Source organism: Corapipo altera, unplaced genomic scaffold (genome assembly GCF_003945725.1).
Source record: "Corapipo altera isolate COAL_440 unplaced genomic scaffold, ASM394572v1 1, whole genome shotgun sequence".
NCBI lineage: Eukaryota > Metazoa > Chordata > Aves > Passeriformes > Pipridae > Corapipo > Corapipo altera.
The window spans coordinates 18,561,163-18,578,581 of NW_020884873.1; the positions used below are offsets into that span (position 1 = coordinate 18,561,163).

The window sequence follows — 17,419 nt, forward strand, 5'->3', positions numbered from 1 at the left end:
GTTGTTGGGACTGATTTGTAAATGATTCATACCTCCAAGTTGCTTAAAACTATGTAAAGATATGTCTCTTGATGTTGCTCCCTGTTTATATCCTTACAGCAAAAACATGATGAACTAAAGCATTGTAACATATATGAAAATTTACTTTGGATTTCTTCCTCAAACTATAGCTGCTGTTGAGGCCTTCTGCCATTAATGATTTTACTTGTGAGAATGACATATTTCTCTCACTTGTCTTGGTTAAGCACTGTGGGAAGTTTTAATTTCTTCCCCTGGGATATATGGACTGACATTATTTCTGGTTTTCCTGTTGGTTATTCTTTCTGCCAAAACAGCAGATGAATAACACAGAATTGAGCCTTCTTATTAAAAAGTAAATGGATTTGGCACTGTTTATTTTTTCTGTGTCCTTGTCTCCCCTTTCTGGGGTTTGTAGAGAGGTCAGCTTTATGGTTTAATAACACTGATTTATATTGCAAGCAATGTGTTTCTTTGCTACATGATTATGTGCCATTCTAAAATTACTGTTCACAGCTCTATAGTGATGTGTGTTCTGACTTCTTTTCCTTCAGCTTTGCTTAAACTAAAAGCATGGTGGAAGCAAGAACAGGAAGGATTTAGAAAACGGTATTTGAAGGCTGAGGCTAAACCACTGTTAAGCTCTTTTTTTTTGAAGGGGCGAACTAAGAGGAGGTTCTGAAGAGCATGTTACACAACCAGCTGTGTGTAGTTAATGCTGTCAACTCTGGCTAGCTCCACCCATAAGGAGTTTTCAAAAGCTCATAGCCTTTTGTGTGACTTTCCTTCTTCAGGTACTTCTGCCTTGATTGGTATTGCTAACAGGTCTTGTTTCCCTCATTTGTTTCTTCCTCCTCAGTCCTAATGATGTCTTAAATTGCAGTGTTTATAAAAATCTGAGAATTCCCAGGAGTGTTTGTTAGTGTAAGAAAAGTTCTAACAAGGGAGACTGTCTTGATGCTTCTCTGTCGCAAGGTGTTTTTTGTGGTCTCTCCTTTTCTCCTTTTCCTCAGCCACTGAGCAACTTTGATGTCCAGTTTCTGAATGCTGTTGGAGACCTGTTGGACCTTATTCCTGCATTATTTGAGTATTCTGCACGGGGTGGACAATGCAATGTGGAGCCAGGAGGCCATGGGAGATACCAGTGGGATATGGGACACTGCTCTGCACTGATCAAGGTGAGCACCAAGAACTTTATTTCCAGTGACTGTGTTGATTTGCAGTGTCACAAGTCTAAGTTTCTAGAGTCTTTCCTGTTTATGTTGCGTGTGCATAAAGGTACTTCTGTTGATGATTAAGGTGTATTTATGCAGTTACAACTTGTGCCTCCATAGGATTTTGAGTCCAGTTTTTTTCACTTGTGTTCAAGGATAGGGAAAAGACCAAACCAAACCGAAACCACAGAGATGGACAGTGAAAAGCTACTAGAATTACTAGGGAATGAGAAACTACCACAAAGAGGAGACTGGAAGAGAGTAACTTGTTTCACCTAGCCAAGTGAAGTCTGAAAGAAGGGATATTGTGAATGACTACAAATACATTGGACAAAGAAGCAGGGAGAAAGGGAAAAGGATTACATAAACTAAAGGACAGTGCTAACATAAAAATAAATGGGTGAAAGTGGTTGCTGTTTTCTGTTGATAGAGATACTCTGGAATGGCTTTCCAATGGGAGTAATGACAGAACCCTCCCCATGTTTTTAAGATAAGTGTCTGCTACATCATGGTGGCAATTACATTTTTCAGTTAAAATTATCAAGGATTTAATTATCATATAGAGACTCCAGGTATTGCAGAGCAACAATATTCACCTTAAATTGTAAAACATTCATTCAAGCATATGCCTGCAGCAAGAGCTTTCTGGCCTAACAACAAATCTTAGAACTAGGGAAATATTTTGAAAAGACATAAATATATATATTTACCTTTTCAAATTGAATTTACTTGCATTTGCTTCTGTACTTTAAGGCAAATCAGAGTTATTCTCACAGAAACAGCATGTTTTAAGTTAATGCTGGATATGCTTGCAAAGATCCAATCTGAATGTGCGAATACAAGTATTCAAAATGAAACTGGGGAAAAAAAACCATTCCATGTGATGCAAGTGTCCCCAGTAACCCTAAACTGTTTTATTTTGAGAACAACACATGGGCAAGAATTGTTTCCGAGGTTTTCAGAAATTCATTAAGTGCACAGTTAAAAGCACAAGAATCTGCTCTTTCTTCAATAATGCAATTAATCTAACTACTTAAAACAAGTTGTTTTCCCAGCTTCTATCAAGTAAAAAGAAGGCAGAATATAGTGGGGTCATCTTTCTGCTTATGTTTTTCAGGTTCTACCTGGATATGAGAATATATATTTTGCTCATTCCAGCTGGTTTACGTATGCAGCCACACTGAGAATATATAAGCACTGGAACTTCAATATAGTTGATCCATACACTAGCACCAGCCGTATTTCATTCAGCAGTTACCCAGGTAAAGTCAAGAAAACCAAAGCCATGTAGCTATTCAGTATGGCGTGGACCACCTTGCTGTCTTGTCTGTGAAAAGAATGATACCTCAACAAGCACTGGCTTCAATCTACCTTAAAACTTCTAGCCACCAAGAGGACAAAATGCCATCTTCAGTTTTCTGGTTTGAACATGATGTTGTCATTGTCTTTTGTTGTTGATTAATCACTTGCAGTGCTCTAAATAGTACTAGTTAAATATTTTACCTCTGGCACAAACATGCTGCTTTGGATTCTGCTCGTGTAGTCTGCAGTCATCTCAAATGTTGAACTCCTCACCTTGCCTGTAGCGTTCACATGTTTGGTAATAACAGTTTTGAACATTTATTTACCACTGTGACATGACTCGTGCTGTAATGGGATTATTAGTGAGTATCAAACACTAGCTGTTTGAAATTGTATTGACTTCTTTGATGTTGGGTTAACAAACCTTCAGTTGTTTTGTTGTTGGCTTGTTTTTTTTTTTTCTTTTCCGCCCACATCTTCCTCTTCCAGCTCCTCTATAAGCTGTTGCAGAGGGCAGTATTTTTTTATGCTTATTTCATGTGTTAGTAATATAGTCACCATAATATTTAAAATCTCCTTTGGTAAGATTAGGCCAAATGTTAGAAATTGCCAGCATTTAATGTTTCAGTGGTAAAATATGTACTCTTGCTAGAATAGCACGAGAAATGTGAACATGAAAAACCAAAGTGTATCTATGGCTCCCTCTTAGAGTTAGCATTGCTTAAGTTTTTAAAGGTGAAATTTCAAATTAAAAAATACCCAGACACTTAGGAGTCTTCATAAACCTTTTTAAGTGACCTGTGTGCCACAGGAGACTGTCTCATTCTGATGAAATTTTGTTGGTTGATAATTTCAAAACGTTGAAATTACTGTGCCTCTGTTGAATTACTGTGCCTTACTGCAAAGGGAAGGGTCTTTCATGGGAGGGACTCCTGAGACTGTGACTGGGAAACTTTTGGAAAGCAGTTGCGTTCATTTCACATTGAAAACAAACCTTTTTCCGTGGGATTCCGACCCTCCTCAGTGACCCTCAGGAATGCAATGTCTTCTGACAACTGAATTTTTTTTTTGAGGAAGTAGTAGAGGTATTCTGGGAAATATCTAAGTGTGCAGCCTTTCAAGAGCCTGGGTTATCTCTGATTGCCTTAGAGGAATTTCGCTTGCTCGTTGAAAGAAATTTTGTAGAAAGCAAAGGTTTCTGTCTGAGCTCTGTTCATCACCTGAATGTTCATAAAGTTATTCTGGCTCTCAACAGAAGTACTGAGGATAGTACTGTCCCTCAGGAGAATGTGGCTCTGTTCAGCAACTGTTGCGTACTGCATTGCGCTGCAGATTCAAAACCAGGAATCAGGATCAGCCATGCAGAGCATTTATTATTTTATTGTAGTGGGTATCTGTGGTGATGTCTTTGGGTTGCTCCTTCTGTGGATTCTTTGTATAAAGTGAAATACCAATATTTGGTTTTCATGAGACTGAGAAAGCACACCGTATGGGAAAACCATACAAAGCTACTACTTCGCTGAAATGACTGGGGTCTGTTCACTAGTGTACAAAATCCCAGTGTGCTTCCCTGAGATGTTGAGGTCTGCAAAGATGGCTTATTTTAAAGCTTGCTTTTGTAGACTCTGGCATAGCAATGTGGAAAGGTGTACTTCTACCAACAAAATTGACTGAGAATGATTGCAAGGTATAGTTCCCATGAAGTTTGAGAGACCTGTGGTATGCCAGGTGTGCTCCTTGGCTGCCTGATTACAGGGTGCTATCACAAGCACTGGACAAGCACGGTCCATTGACTGCAGCAAATTGCATTAGCTATGGATGTATTCACAGACTTGCAGTTTGCCAGGGGATGAGTAAGCTCTAAAGCACTGGCCTAGTAATGCTCAAGGGACATCACGTAGGAAGGAAGGAACTGCCAAATTCCTCTGCTCCATGTTATGATGAGATGATGTTTTCAGGACATCTGACTGTGGAATCTGCAGGTCCTGGCCATGGTTCAACTTAACAATTGTAACCTCCCTGCATGCAGGTTCCCACTCTTATTCTCTGTTCTTATAGACACTAAGGACCAGTAAGAAAGGCCAACCTAGGAATCTCTCCTGAATAGTAACCTAATCCTAATGAACACAGAAGTATTGACTTTTGGAGGAAACAGCATTAAAAGGCAGGTGTCCTTCCAGGCTTCCAGTGACACTTAACTGAGTAATTTAAAGATTACTGTAATCCAGTAGACTGTATATAGTCAGACTGTTCTGCTGTCCAAAAGCTGTGTCAGAAAAACTTCAAGGAGTCATTTGGCTTTTGAGAAGGAATGTGCCAAATTCCTGATTTCTCCTGGGGTCATCGAGTAAAATTGTCCATGTTATTTGGCTTTTTTTTTTTTACTGAATTTCAAAAGACAGGCTGCTAATCTGCAAAATTTAATATTTGTTGTGACTCAGTTTAGAGCTTCTGACACTACTGAGTAACCATGATGTGTGTCAGCGTGTGCATTGTACAGCTAGAAGGCCTTGGGCTTCTTTGCTCCTGCTGTGCCCAAGCAGGTAGGAGGACAGGCAGGGATTGCAGAGTCTTTCCCAGCTTCCCCAGCAGTTATCCACATTCCTGTCAGGATGTTCAAGTGTCCACTGTTAACAACATGTCTTCTCTATACTGCTTTCTCCCCTTCAGAGCAGCAGTAGTGCTGCAGAGGCAAAGTTGGGTGGAATTTAATGGGAGTTGTAATCTGTTTTTGCAGAATTATTTCTTCACTTGCTGCTCATTTCCACACTAACCCACCCCAATCCTCACTTGAGCTCTGCTCATAGTCTTAGCTGAGGCTTCTCTTGAAAGTGTCTGTGTGCAGAGCTGCATGTATGACAGTTCTGTGAATCTTTGGAAAGGAGAAATGTCTCTGAGCTGAATTTTTGAGCATGCTTGACTTCAGTGTGTTCTTCAAGCTCTGGACATAAGTGCTTCGTGTGGCTGGTGAATCTGTGCATAGCAGAGAGAACTTAAATTGTACAGACACATTACTGTTGCTCACAAATGTTGAAGGAAGTTGTGCTCATTTGGGGGAGTAAGAAATGTGAGGATAGAGACAAGGTGCTAAATTTTGCACTACATATCTAGTAAAGATTAGAGCGAAAACTACTCCTCTCCTCCTTCTGTCCCTCTCCTTTCCTCCCCAGTCACTTCGTTACACCGCCCCATTGAGGCATTCAACGAAATGAACCCAATTAACTGATAAAATTTGCAGTTTTCCTTGAATAGCTGGGAGGTTGCAGCTCCCAAGATTTCCATCCATTTGAATAGAGCTCTTCTTGAACAGTAAGTTTTGAACTCCATTTAAGAAAGGGAATCTACCATTTGGACCCAAGCACTCTTTTTTTGGGTAGTACACTACCTTCTCTTGGCTGAGCCACAGTCTTTTAAAGCATGTTACTTTGATTTTAGCCATTTAAGCAAATCAATTGAGAAGAACTCTACTGCTACCTTTGCTTCTCTGGTCTGCTGTTGGGATCTTGCTTGGTTGAGGCAGGCTATGACATGGGAATATGATGGCACAAGTTGTCTTACGAGTATCTATACATGTGATGCTAAGAGAAGTAGTATGTGTCCCTTGCTTTGAAGTAATCTGGTGTTAATGCAGGATCAGAAAGTGCAGCATTATTCTCCCTGCCAGCTGGAGCAAGACCTAGGAGGAACAGACCACGAGAAGGCCAGTAGACATTGTTCTCAGGGGACCTGCTTGCTCTTGAGATACTGCCAGACCATTTCTTGCTTCCTTGCTTCCTCCAACATCTGTTTAAAACCCGGATGGAAGCAAAGGATGTGTCTGAACTTAGGAGATGAGAGACCAGAGCTGTGGTATGGAATGTTCTATTTCTTAGTGCCTGGGAGACATCTGCAAGTGAAGGAAGGCAGCTGTGAAGTGAAGGAAGGTGTTCAGTCTTGTGGAGCAGCTGCAGATAGGATCAGGAAAGATAATGCAGAGAATACCTCTGCTTTTCCATAGTCTGTTTATAGAGCAGAACATTGAGCATCTCAGTTGGGAGCTACTCCCATCCCTATGGGATAGGCTTTGGCTTCCAGCCTGTAACGCTGGCCCTTTCTGTACTTGAATGAGCACAGTGACCTTCTAAAACACCAAAAAAGTTGATGCTGTTTCAGAAAGCAACAGCCTACCTCTTTAGAAGCAGTAGCTGCCAGAAATGTGTTACCACCCACGTGTTCTTCAATATGCTGCCTTTCTGGAGAACACTGTCACTCAGACTGCAAAAAATTGCTTTGCTTGGCTGATTAATATTGACATGATGAATGAAACTCCAGACTCTGAAACCTTCAGTTTTCCAGTGGTGATTGGAAACTGAATCTAAATGGTTCAGACCCAGAAGATGCAATCAGAAGTGGTTTTGCTTGTTTCTATGTAGGAAGAGTCAGGTTCATCAGAGGGAGGGGTAAAAAAAAAGAAAATAAATGGTTTGAGTATTGCTGACCAAAATGGGATATGGGTTTACAGAGATGGTTTTACAGAAGAGATGAACTGCGCAGAGATAACACTTTCAATTACAACAGATTATCATACATACTTAAAAAATAGAAGAATGACATAAGAGGACATCAAATATCTTCTGATATCTCTAGACTTCTCTGCCCAGGTTTTATTTTTATGAATGTCTTTACTCTGGGTAAATCTGTTGTTGGTGTTTTAACTTCCTTTGTTTCAAGGGTACCTAAATCAAAATGGTGTATGCCATCTTGAAATAATTAGGCTATGGAGGTCTATCATGGTCTATCATGGAGGGCATGTTGTGTTATAAAACATTGCAGGATAAAACTTGGTAAATACTAAGGCCCAGAAAGAAACCCCCTTGTTTTCAGCTTAGCTGAGCTTTGCAATTTATTTGAATTACAGAGTTCAAGCTTCAGTTAATTCAACATCATTTCTTGTGTTGACACTTGTTTTGAGTCAAGTTTTTCTGTTTTATGTCAGCTGTTTATTGAAAATGAAGGATAAAAACTACTCGATTTATTTTGAAGTAGGGCACTTGGCATTGTCACCCACATGAGAATTGGTGCTTAATTCAAATCACAACTGCTTAACAATTTCATTTCTTGTCTCCATTTGGGCAAGCACTTGACTTGTTATACCACAGTTTATCACTGGATGTCCTATGTCTTTGTATAAAATAGACTGGCAGAGCCAGGTTTAGAGTGTTTATCTTGTTACTTATTTGAGAGAGATCTCTGCTGTTGATGTGCATAATTTATTGATATTCTTTTTCTGTCTCCAAGAATAAAATACCAGCTGCCAGGGTTCTCTGCCTGTTCTATACTGATATATTTTTAGAGAACAGGTGACCACAAAGTATATTTTCACGAATCTGTTCTAATTTGAGTATTTGATACTTTAAAGAAATTTTGCTGAAATTGAGCTCTCAGACATTACTTTTGCTTGAATGAGGTTTGTCTTTAGATAAAGTCCAGGAATAGGAGGCAGAATGGAGTAGTCTTTCTTGCTGTCACAGGTTGCTGACCTTAGTTTGTTTTCCAGAGAGTATTAATAAAGCTTGCTGTAGAAAATTTCATAGTGGAACTCGACTATTGTGATGTTGTACAGAATTTTAGCATTTTATACTCTTTGAAGACTGATCCTATTAAAAACTTGTTAACAAGAGTTGAGGTTCTGGATGACTTCCCCATCAGGAGCTCAGTTAACAACCTTTATTCCCCAGCCTGGCAGCCATATATCTGCTGAGTAATCTCAAAGTCAAGTTATTTCTGCTTTACAAGTAGTCACCATGCTATCAGCATTATAGCTGACCTTTGCAGCTCTGAATGGCACCTCCTGGCGTGGGATCTGCAGCTGGACCTAGTACTTCTGTTGGCATGTAGCCTGGAAGGGAGTCCTGCCCAGAGATCCATCACTGTATTGACTTTGCAGAGCTTGCAGGCCTAAAAAAATCCAGTGACAATATGTCAGAAAGAGGAGTAGGAAGAGCTTTTTCTCTTGTTACAGACTGAGGTTTATGATTTAAGAGATCCTCATTTCTTGGAGATGCTTTTAAGAATAGTTAAACTGGAACAGATTAAACTAGAAGGAAGATTTTTCTGCTTAGCTTGGTTTAATACAGAAGTTATTAATTTAAAGGAATTAATTCAAATAAATTTAATTTGTTTTTACAGAGTAAAATCTAAAACTGAAACTGGTTGATGAAAATCTTTGTGGAGTTTGTACTTCAGTTGGGTTTTCACTGTTGAATTTTTTTTTAATTCATTTCTTTGTTAGAAACCAGCACGCCCTAGGCATTTACAGTATGTAATCCTCAGCATAAAAATAAGACATAGCTTGACATATGGAGAAACTTCCAAGCGTGGCATGCAAACGTGAAGCAAATGCTCTAGACAAAGAATTAGGTGTGTTGAGAGCATGACAATTTCTCATTTCAAACTGTGTTGACAGGTGGGCTTAAAGCTCTTGCAGAAGTTACCCCCTCATCTTTAATCTTTGTACAGTTTGATTTCAAACGCGCATGTGTTGACTCTTCATGTCCTCTTGGCTTGTCTCTCTCTTTTCTTCTATGAGTATATCAAAGGTTCCCAAAGATAACAAATTTTGTGTTGTTGCTGTTTAAGGCTTTTTGGTGTCCCTGGATGACTTTTACATACTAGGCAGCGGCTTGGTAATGTTGCAGACTACCAACAGTGTGTTCAACCAAACTCTCATTAAGCAAGTGGTGCCTGAATCCCTGTTGGCTTGGCAGAGAGTCCGCATTGCAAACATGATGGCAAATGATGGCAAAACTTGGGCAGAAACCTTCTCCAGGTGCAACTCTGGTAAGTACATTTTTATACAAATCTTGGGGGAAACGGATGTGTTCGGTGTACCTGTTACACCCTTTTCCCTGGCAGGACATGTAACTCTCTCTTTGCTTTCATACCCAGGGACCTACAATAATCAGTACATGGTGCTAGACCTGAAGAAGGTCAAGCTGCAGAGGAGCCTTGATGATGGTGCATTATACATTGTTGAGCAGATCCCAACCCTTGTGGAGTATTCTGATCAAACGAATGTTCTCCGGAAAGGTAATAGCTCCTATAGTAGTTACTGGCTTAGGAAAACCATCTCTTTGTGTCAACTGATGGAGGATTGTGTTTTGTAACTGGTTTATTGCACACTAGTCCTGAGTTTAAGAAAGTTTTGTGTGAGCAACCCTCAGAAGGTTTTGTGTGATCAACCCTCTGTTGCCTTGTATTCATTTATCTGGTACGCTGTGGCAGAAATGGGGTGAGCATCTGTGTTTCTCAGAAGCAGAGGAGGGAAAAATAGACTTTGTCTCCTTTCTTGCTTGCCTCCTTACCTTTTTCTGATATTATTTTTCCCTGAGACCCATGAAGAAAAATATGGGGTGTATTTGAAGCAGTGCTAAGTAACTGTGATGCTGTGGGCTACTCGAAATTTTTGGGTGGGTCATCCTGAAAGAAGATGACCTTTTGAATAGGAAAGAGTTCTATGTTTATATTCATCTCCTGAACTTTCCTGGAGGTCTGTTTTCTGATAAATATTTGCTCTTTAAAAGCTTCTTTAATTCCTTAGCAAGACTAGCAACAACTTAATGGAAAACAAAAATCTAGGTGAAGCAAAACACCCACTGTCTGGTTTAATTCACAAGTGTTTACTAGACACATTAGCGACCAAAAGCCTGAGCCTTAAGTGTGTGTCTGGTGCTTTGTGCTCCCTCTTCTTATCACATGCTGAGGGGGTGAATAGATGAATTGCTTATCCTCAAAATGACTGGAAATGTATTTATGTTAGCAGCTGGGGTTGTTTCCCTTTGACACTTTTTATTTGCGTCTAGTTCCTTGGGAAGTTCTGGCTTATTCTAAGCATTGCCACATTGTCATTATTGTTTTATGTTTCTTATTGATAATTTAGAAAGATCCCATGTCTCTCACTTATGCATCTCTGGCTCTTTTGGCTTCCTTTGCCTTGGGCTTCTCTGTGATTGTGGCGCAGACAAACAAGCTGATAGAGACCCTTTAGCTCTGGCACTTGAAACATTACAACTACATCACAGTAGTGTTGTACCTGTGCAGAGAGGACATCAGGTACCCTGAGTTCCTTATCAGGTACCCTGAGCTCCCTTTCAGCAATGATTTGAGAGCTGCATTGTGGCATTCCCTGTAGGACTGAGCCCAACTTCAGGGCTTGGGCACACAGTGACCACTTCTTCCCTTGGAGATCTTGTGGCTGCTCTGTTCTTGAAGGTGGCATTAGAGGTTGCATATTACTTCATGTTTACAGTGTGTTTTTTCTCAGATATCTAAATGCACCTTGTGGGTATTGGATAACACAGCAGTTGGTCTCTGGGAGTTTAACCATTAAAAGGACAGGATGGGCTAAGCACTGCCAAAGTGCTGCCTTGGAGACCTCAGCTGCTGTAAGCCAACACTGCTCCTGTAAGCAGCAGGAGCTACTCCATGCCATGCAGGACACCAGACAAGTCCTATCGAGGCCCTAGCCCTGTTCCCAGGTGCTTGGAGCAGCCCAGGTGAAGGAGGTTTACCTTTCTCAAGAGCAATGCTGGTTTAAAGTGTTTATTATAGAGTGGCTGATCCTGGCACACTCCATCATTGTTTTGTAGCTGGTGTCCAAAGATAATGCCCTTTTGACACTAGCTTGGTCAGAGTGAGTTTGCCACCAGCACTGGCTTTTTAAGTCTCTTTCAAGCATAAACCTAGAAACAACAGAGAATGAGAATTGAAATCTCAGGTGAACAAAGGCTGGTATTGCTGTAATAAGCCTTGTGCTGAGGAAAAAGGAAGAATTTCCTTATACAGCTTTGAAAATTGAAAAATTTTTTTCTTTATGGCTTCTATCAGCTTTTTTTGTAGGCCAGTGCAGGTGAGTTCTCAAAACCAGGCATTTCTTATGTTGCCCTTTTCAGGTAAAGACATCCAGGTGCTGTCTGTACATTGAAAAAGAAAAGCCAATCCTTTAGAGGAGGTGGGGGAGGGCAGCACTGTCTCCTGTGAAGGAATAGGTCACAGGACTGGGCTGCAGTTCATGTTTCTTGATGATGAATGAGTTCATCTCATGAATGAGATACTGATTTCAGTATCGAAGGCAACATACCAGAGCAGAACCTGGGATCTCAGTGTCTTCTACCATATGTGCAATATTCTTATTGCTCTACTTCTTGATATTGCTGAGACCTTTTGCTCTTAATGGGCAGAGAAGGAAGGCATTTTGATTCAGGGAATTTTTGCTGCCTTCATGCCATCCCTGTCTCCCCCCCTTTCAGCCTTACATTCTCTCTGACTTTTTTTTTGTCACTGTGCACCCTGCCAGGTTTCACTGGCTTATAGCAGCCCTCGGGTAAAGCCTGGATTAGGCTGGCTGCTGCATGGGATTTGCAGTCTTGCAAGAGCCTGAGACACAGAAGAGCTCTTGCTGGAGGAGAACTTCAATAGCTTCCTCTGTTACAGCAATTTTGACAAAACTTTTCCAGGTTTATGTGAGACAATAGCACCTTTTTGAATCACAGCTAAACCCTACTGGTTTGGAAGCTGATGTATCTGTATCCTCTGGCTTGCATCATTAGAGACTGGCAAGTGTGCTTATTTCTGGAGGACACCTGTATTACAACACAGCCTGTACACAACCTGTTTTCTTCAGGTTGGCTCTAAGTCACATAAGCAGATGCCAGTAGACAGGGTATTCCTGTCTTCCCTATCCTAGGCAGGACCCAAGCTGGTAAGGCCTCCACTCAGGCAGTGTTCCAGTGCTTATGCTGTCTGTGTATCTGTCCTTCAGGAAATTTGGTTTGTATTTGTGTGCATGGCTCCCAGTGAGTTCCAGTTGATTTTCTTGAGCATCTTACAGCCAGACTCCTTGTGTTATGCTGGGCTAATGTTAATACATGGAGTACTGCATTTACCAGTGCCTAAATGGTAAATCTCTAAGCCAAATCCTGGTGTGTGTGATTTGAGAAGGAACAACAGGGAATGTAAGTGCTCTGGAGAGAACCTGCAAGTGTACTGCTCTTGGGATTAACTCATGTTATACACTCCCTGCTTAAAAACTCCTTGGTGCCTGCCTTTGAAGAAAAAAAAGTAAAAAAATTAAATGTTAAGGTATAGGTATCTATTCTTATTTATTCCTGCACCCAGATTCTGACCTGGATGATCTCCTGGCTCTTTACAAGCGCTTCTGCTTTCTACAGTAGACTTGCTTCAGGCAGTTTTATGTTGCCTACCTAAAACTCTTCTCTGGAGTTCTGCCTGGCATCCTTTGCTCTTCAGAGTTTTAAAAACTGCAGGATTCACACTTGCTTTGGGAAAAGTTAGTGCAGGGCTCTGCTCTGCTAATCAATCACTTCGTAACCCTCAAAGGCAGCTATTGGCAAGTGTGCAGCAATGCTCCCGTCTTTTCCTCATCACTGCATACAACTACCACTGCACAAAGCATGCGTGTGCTGGCCTGGCTCCTCTTCACCCCGTGTAGCTCTTGTGGTCTGTGTGTTTGTGTGTTGATCCACCCCTGCCATCTCAGCATGGTGTAGTGTTCTGCCCTGGTGAGATAGGAAGGGAGCAAAAAACGGGAGTGACTTCAAGCCTCTCACTGTGAAGTTTGGTGGAGGTAAGTGATCTTGTACTCCTCTGAGGCTGAGCAGAGAAACCTCTGCAGGAGGGCTGTGGCTGTGCTGTGTGTTCACCTCCGGCTCCTGCAAGTCTGATCTCAGCTGTTTTGCAGGATGAGTCCTCAGGGTGGATGTCTGGGGGCGGGTTGCCTGGGTACAGTCTCCAGTGGTGTTAGACTGGGAGTCAACCCCAGTCATGCCAGTGTTGCCTTACTGTGTTCAAACCAGTTTGCAGTGTTGTTCCTTGGCATGCAATGCAACATGGAAAATTGTTTATTTTCCTTTCTGATATAAGCAAGAGCATCCAGCTTTTGTAAGTGATTAACAGATTGGGGTTTGTCTCTGGCAGGTTACTGGCCTTCATACAATATCCCTTTCCATGAAAAGATTTACAATCTCAGTGGGTATGCATCATATGTTGTCAAGTACGGCATGGATTTCTCCTATGAGCTTGCTCCAAGAGCAAAAATCTTCCGTCGAGACCAGGGCAAGGTGACTGACTTGGAAAGCATGAAGTACATCATGAGATACAACAGTAAGACACGTATTTATGTACTGCAGAGATGATTTTAGTAAGCACTGTTACTTTTATTTCTTGGATTATAGCGGCAAGCTGCAGCCTCACATACGGATCAGTTATATTACCCTAAATGCAGAGTACAGTCAAAGCAAACAGATAACACAGACTTACTGTTGAGGTAGGACACCAGGCTAAAATTGTTCTATCAGGAACAAGGGCCCTTGGGCTTGCTGTTTGACTTTTCCAGAGTGCTTCTGACACTCCAAGAGACATTGTGGGCTGCTATTACCTAATACATCTACAACCTGTCAATCTTGAGAGCCTTAAATCCTAAGCAACAGTTAGATGGATTAAGTATGAGAATAATGTTGATAGTTTAAGCATTAATTAACACACTAATGTTTTAGTTGTTGATAAGTCAAAGACTTTTCATTTTCCCATGCCAGTGAGCAGTGCACAAGAGGCTGGGAGGGAGCCAGGACATCTGACCAGAAGTGGCCAAAGGGATATTCCATACCATTCCATAGTATAAACTGTCATGCTCAGTGTATGAACTGAGGGGAATTGGCTGGAAAGGGCTGATTGGTGCTCAGCAGGTCGTGAGCAATTGGATTATGCATCACTTGTTTCTCTTTGGTTTTATTACTTTCTCCCTCCCTCTCTATCCCTTTTCATTATTATAATTATTGTTTTATTATTGACTTTATTTCAATTATTAAACTGTTTGTATCTCACCTCATGGGTTTTCCTTTTTCTGATTCTTCTCCTGGTCCCATGGAGGGTGTTGGGTGGAAGTGGGAGAGCAGCTGTGTGGTATTTAGTTGCCAGCTAGGATTAAGCCAGAACAGTAGGAAATGGTCTGCTGTTTTTTTTCCTGACAATATTCTCTTTAACTGGATTAAAACTAGCTCAATTAACTTCTAGTTTAGCCCATATCAAAGTACAGATAGCTGTAGACGCTACATTTTTATTCCCAGTTATAGGGAGCTCACTGATTACTTGGCTTGAGGTTTGAGAGGCCTCTCCCAGGGTGGGGTATCGTTGTTTTGGGCTGTGAGTAGTGGCGTACTCATAGACCTTGAGGTTTGTCCACCTTCCCCTCCTTGTTTGCAGCTACTGCAGTGGGTGTTCGAAGGTTTTGCTCCTTACCACTAACTTTAGTCCAGAACAGGAACACAAAGGCTCTCATTACTGCATTTCCCCACCCACCCACCCACCACTTCCCCTTCTCTTCTGCTTTGCTCTCTTGACAAAGTTTCTATAATTCATGTGGAATTCCATCATGTGTAATTGCAGATATGTGTGGTTAGAAGTTGGCAGGGGTGCCCCTGGGATGCAGAAATAGCTGTATGGCCTTGGATTAGGAGTTTGTCTACTTAATGTCTTCTAGCTGGTACTGGGGGAGGAGCATGAGAGCAGTTCAATAGAGTGCACTTACCCAGCTTTTAGTGGCTCCATTACTTTGCAGTGGCTTTTTGTGAGGAGGCTAACTTATTTTCTTTTCTTCTTTGCTTTCCCCCCCCCACATTTCGCTCCAGACTACCAGCATGATCCTTATGCTGAACATAATCCTTGCAACACCATTTGCTGCCGGGAAGACTTGAATCCTTCTTTACCAGTGCCTGCAGGCTGCTATGACTCCAAGGTAAATTATCTCAATTTTAACATCAGCTGAATGTTTGCTGCAGCCTGTTCATGCTCTTGTCAGACCTGTAGAAGGTTTCCCTGGACTAGAGCAGGCAGGGCCAGGCATGTCTGTTCCCTCTTTTCATGCCGTCCCAGTGCTTGGGCAGATCCTCAGATGGGAATTCTGTGGAGTCCTGTTTCCTATCCCTGACATCAGTCCTAGCACAGTGGTAGAGGATAACAGGGGGATGTGTATGAAACAGCCTTACAGCAGTAGGAGCCTAAAATAATGCTGAAATGAGTCTTCACTCAGGGAAGGTGACTGTTGTACAGTCTCAGCCTCCTGTTCACGGGGACTGCTTGGGTGCCTCGCCAGAGCCCAGAGGAATGTGTTTTCAATCTCAGTTTAGATTTATCTTTACAACAGGCTTGCTAGTGAGCCACCCTGTTCCAGGGCTCCACCTCTCTGAAAAACTACTTTCTGAAAAGTTTGGGGAAGACGACTTTGCATTTTAGAGGGATGTGGGAAAATCCTTAGACTCACTGTCCTGCAGAAAGCAGCATTTATTTTGGGCAGGTTATGTGATATTTTCACTGTCAAGGGCAAGGCCTAGTAAGCAGCTGTCCAGCCCTGGTGTGCTGGGAAGTTGTTCAGTGTTTTATCCTGTGGGGTGTGGCCTGCTGTGTTCCTGGATTACGAGTTTCGTTGCTAGGATGGGACCTGTGAAGGCTGTTTTGGTAGTGCCAGTGCTGTGTGTCCAACTTGCACAAGCCTGGCCAGCTGTCTGTTGCAGTGGCCAGTGGGAGGCTCCTCAAGCTGGTTAATACAAGAGGAATGCAGAAAATGGCTGTGTAGAGGTGTCTGGTAAGGGAGTGGGTCAGTGAACGCTGGTTGTGGAGCCTTAGCCAGCACGGTTGGGCAAGGGGAATGGGCTGGGCTAGGGATAGACAGGGGGACCTAAGAGGAGTATTGAGAGAAGCAGTCCAGAGCAGAGATGAGACCTGTTTAGTTATAAACCCTACAGGTAATTTTAGTGTCGGAGTTTGGGAAGATGGAGCAAGCTGGGAACCTCTTAGGAGGTAGTGAAGGAACAGGGTGGAGTCTGGGCAGAAATATTAACTCTGTGCTGCCTTTCTCCATTCCTGAATTACCCCAACATGCCCCAGGGAACGGCCTAAGTGTTGCATGCAGTAGAGCTCAGGTCAGAACCCTGGTCTGCCTGCTGAAGCCTCAGCTCTTTTGGAGACACATAAATCGAGGGAGGATTGTCTCGAGGGCACTTTCTTTCAGCCTGGCTAGTGCAGGGGCTGGAGGGCAAGTGTGGGCTTGTGCTTTGCTGCTGCCCGTCAGCACTGGCTGCTGCTGGCTGAAGATGCCTCTGTGGAGGGGAGAAATGCTGCCTGATCGATGTGCATTTCCCCTGCTCACCTCTTTCACTTCACTGTTACCAAATCTCCCAGAGCTGTCAAATCTCCTGCTGTCCGGGACGGGGATGTGTCAAAGACCATGCAGTCCTTTTGCCCTGAATTCCTGTCCTTTGTTACAGGTGTCAGATTTCCGCCTGGCATCAGCGTTCACAGCCTCTGCCATCAATGGCCCTCCAGTGCAGGGAGGGCTCCCTGTCTTCACCTGGAGACGGTTTAACCGCACGCGGCACCAGGGCCTGCCAGAATCATACAACTTTGATTTTGTCACCATGAGGCCGATCCTGTAAAACCAGCATCAATATCCTCATATGGATTTTTTTTAATGAAAATTTTATTTCTTGTGTGTAATAAATTGATCTGAATGTCCACATCCTTGTGCCTTACCTGCTTTCCCCTGTCCTGCCTCCTAGGCACTTGGTACTGATGGTGGCTGCTTCAGTGCAGTCCAGTGCATGTTCCTTTCTTCTGCGCTATTTGGGCAGCCCTTCCTCTGACTAGGGTTGATGGGAAGCAGGTAGCACAGCTTTCTGTTGATCTGAGCCATCATCAGTTGTTCCCAGAGCTGGAGTGAAGAGCAGTGCCACCAATGAGAGTGATCTGTCTCTAGCAGCAACATGGGACCTGTCTTCAGGGCTGGGCTGAGCCAGGTGGCTGCTGTGGGCTATGGTGGCCTTATATGAGCATTA

The 17,419-nt window shown here is 42.5% G+C and overlaps 1 protein-coding gene across 1 annotated transcript in view; it reads left to right on the forward strand.

Moving 5' to 3' along the window:
* PLBD1 (phospholipase B domain containing 1) overlaps positions 1-17,116 on the forward strand; it is a 37,457-nt gene extending 20,341 nt beyond the window's left edge. The window contains exons 5-11 of the mRNA XM_027663732.1: positions 1,032-1,196; positions 2,350-2,494; positions 9,153-9,353; positions 9,462-9,602; positions 13,509-13,694; positions 15,218-15,324; positions 16,853-17,116. Coding sequence (XP_027519533.1) covers positions 1,032-1,196; positions 2,350-2,494; positions 9,153-9,353; positions 9,462-9,602; positions 13,509-13,694; positions 15,218-15,324; positions 16,853-17,020 — 1,113 coding nt within the window. The 3' untranslated portion in view covers positions 17,021-17,116. The remainder of the gene's footprint in view (positions 1-1,031; positions 1,197-2,349; positions 2,495-9,152; positions 9,354-9,461; positions 9,603-13,508; positions 13,695-15,217; positions 15,325-16,852) is intronic.
* The last annotated feature ends 303 nt before the right edge of the window (positions 17,117-17,419 follow it).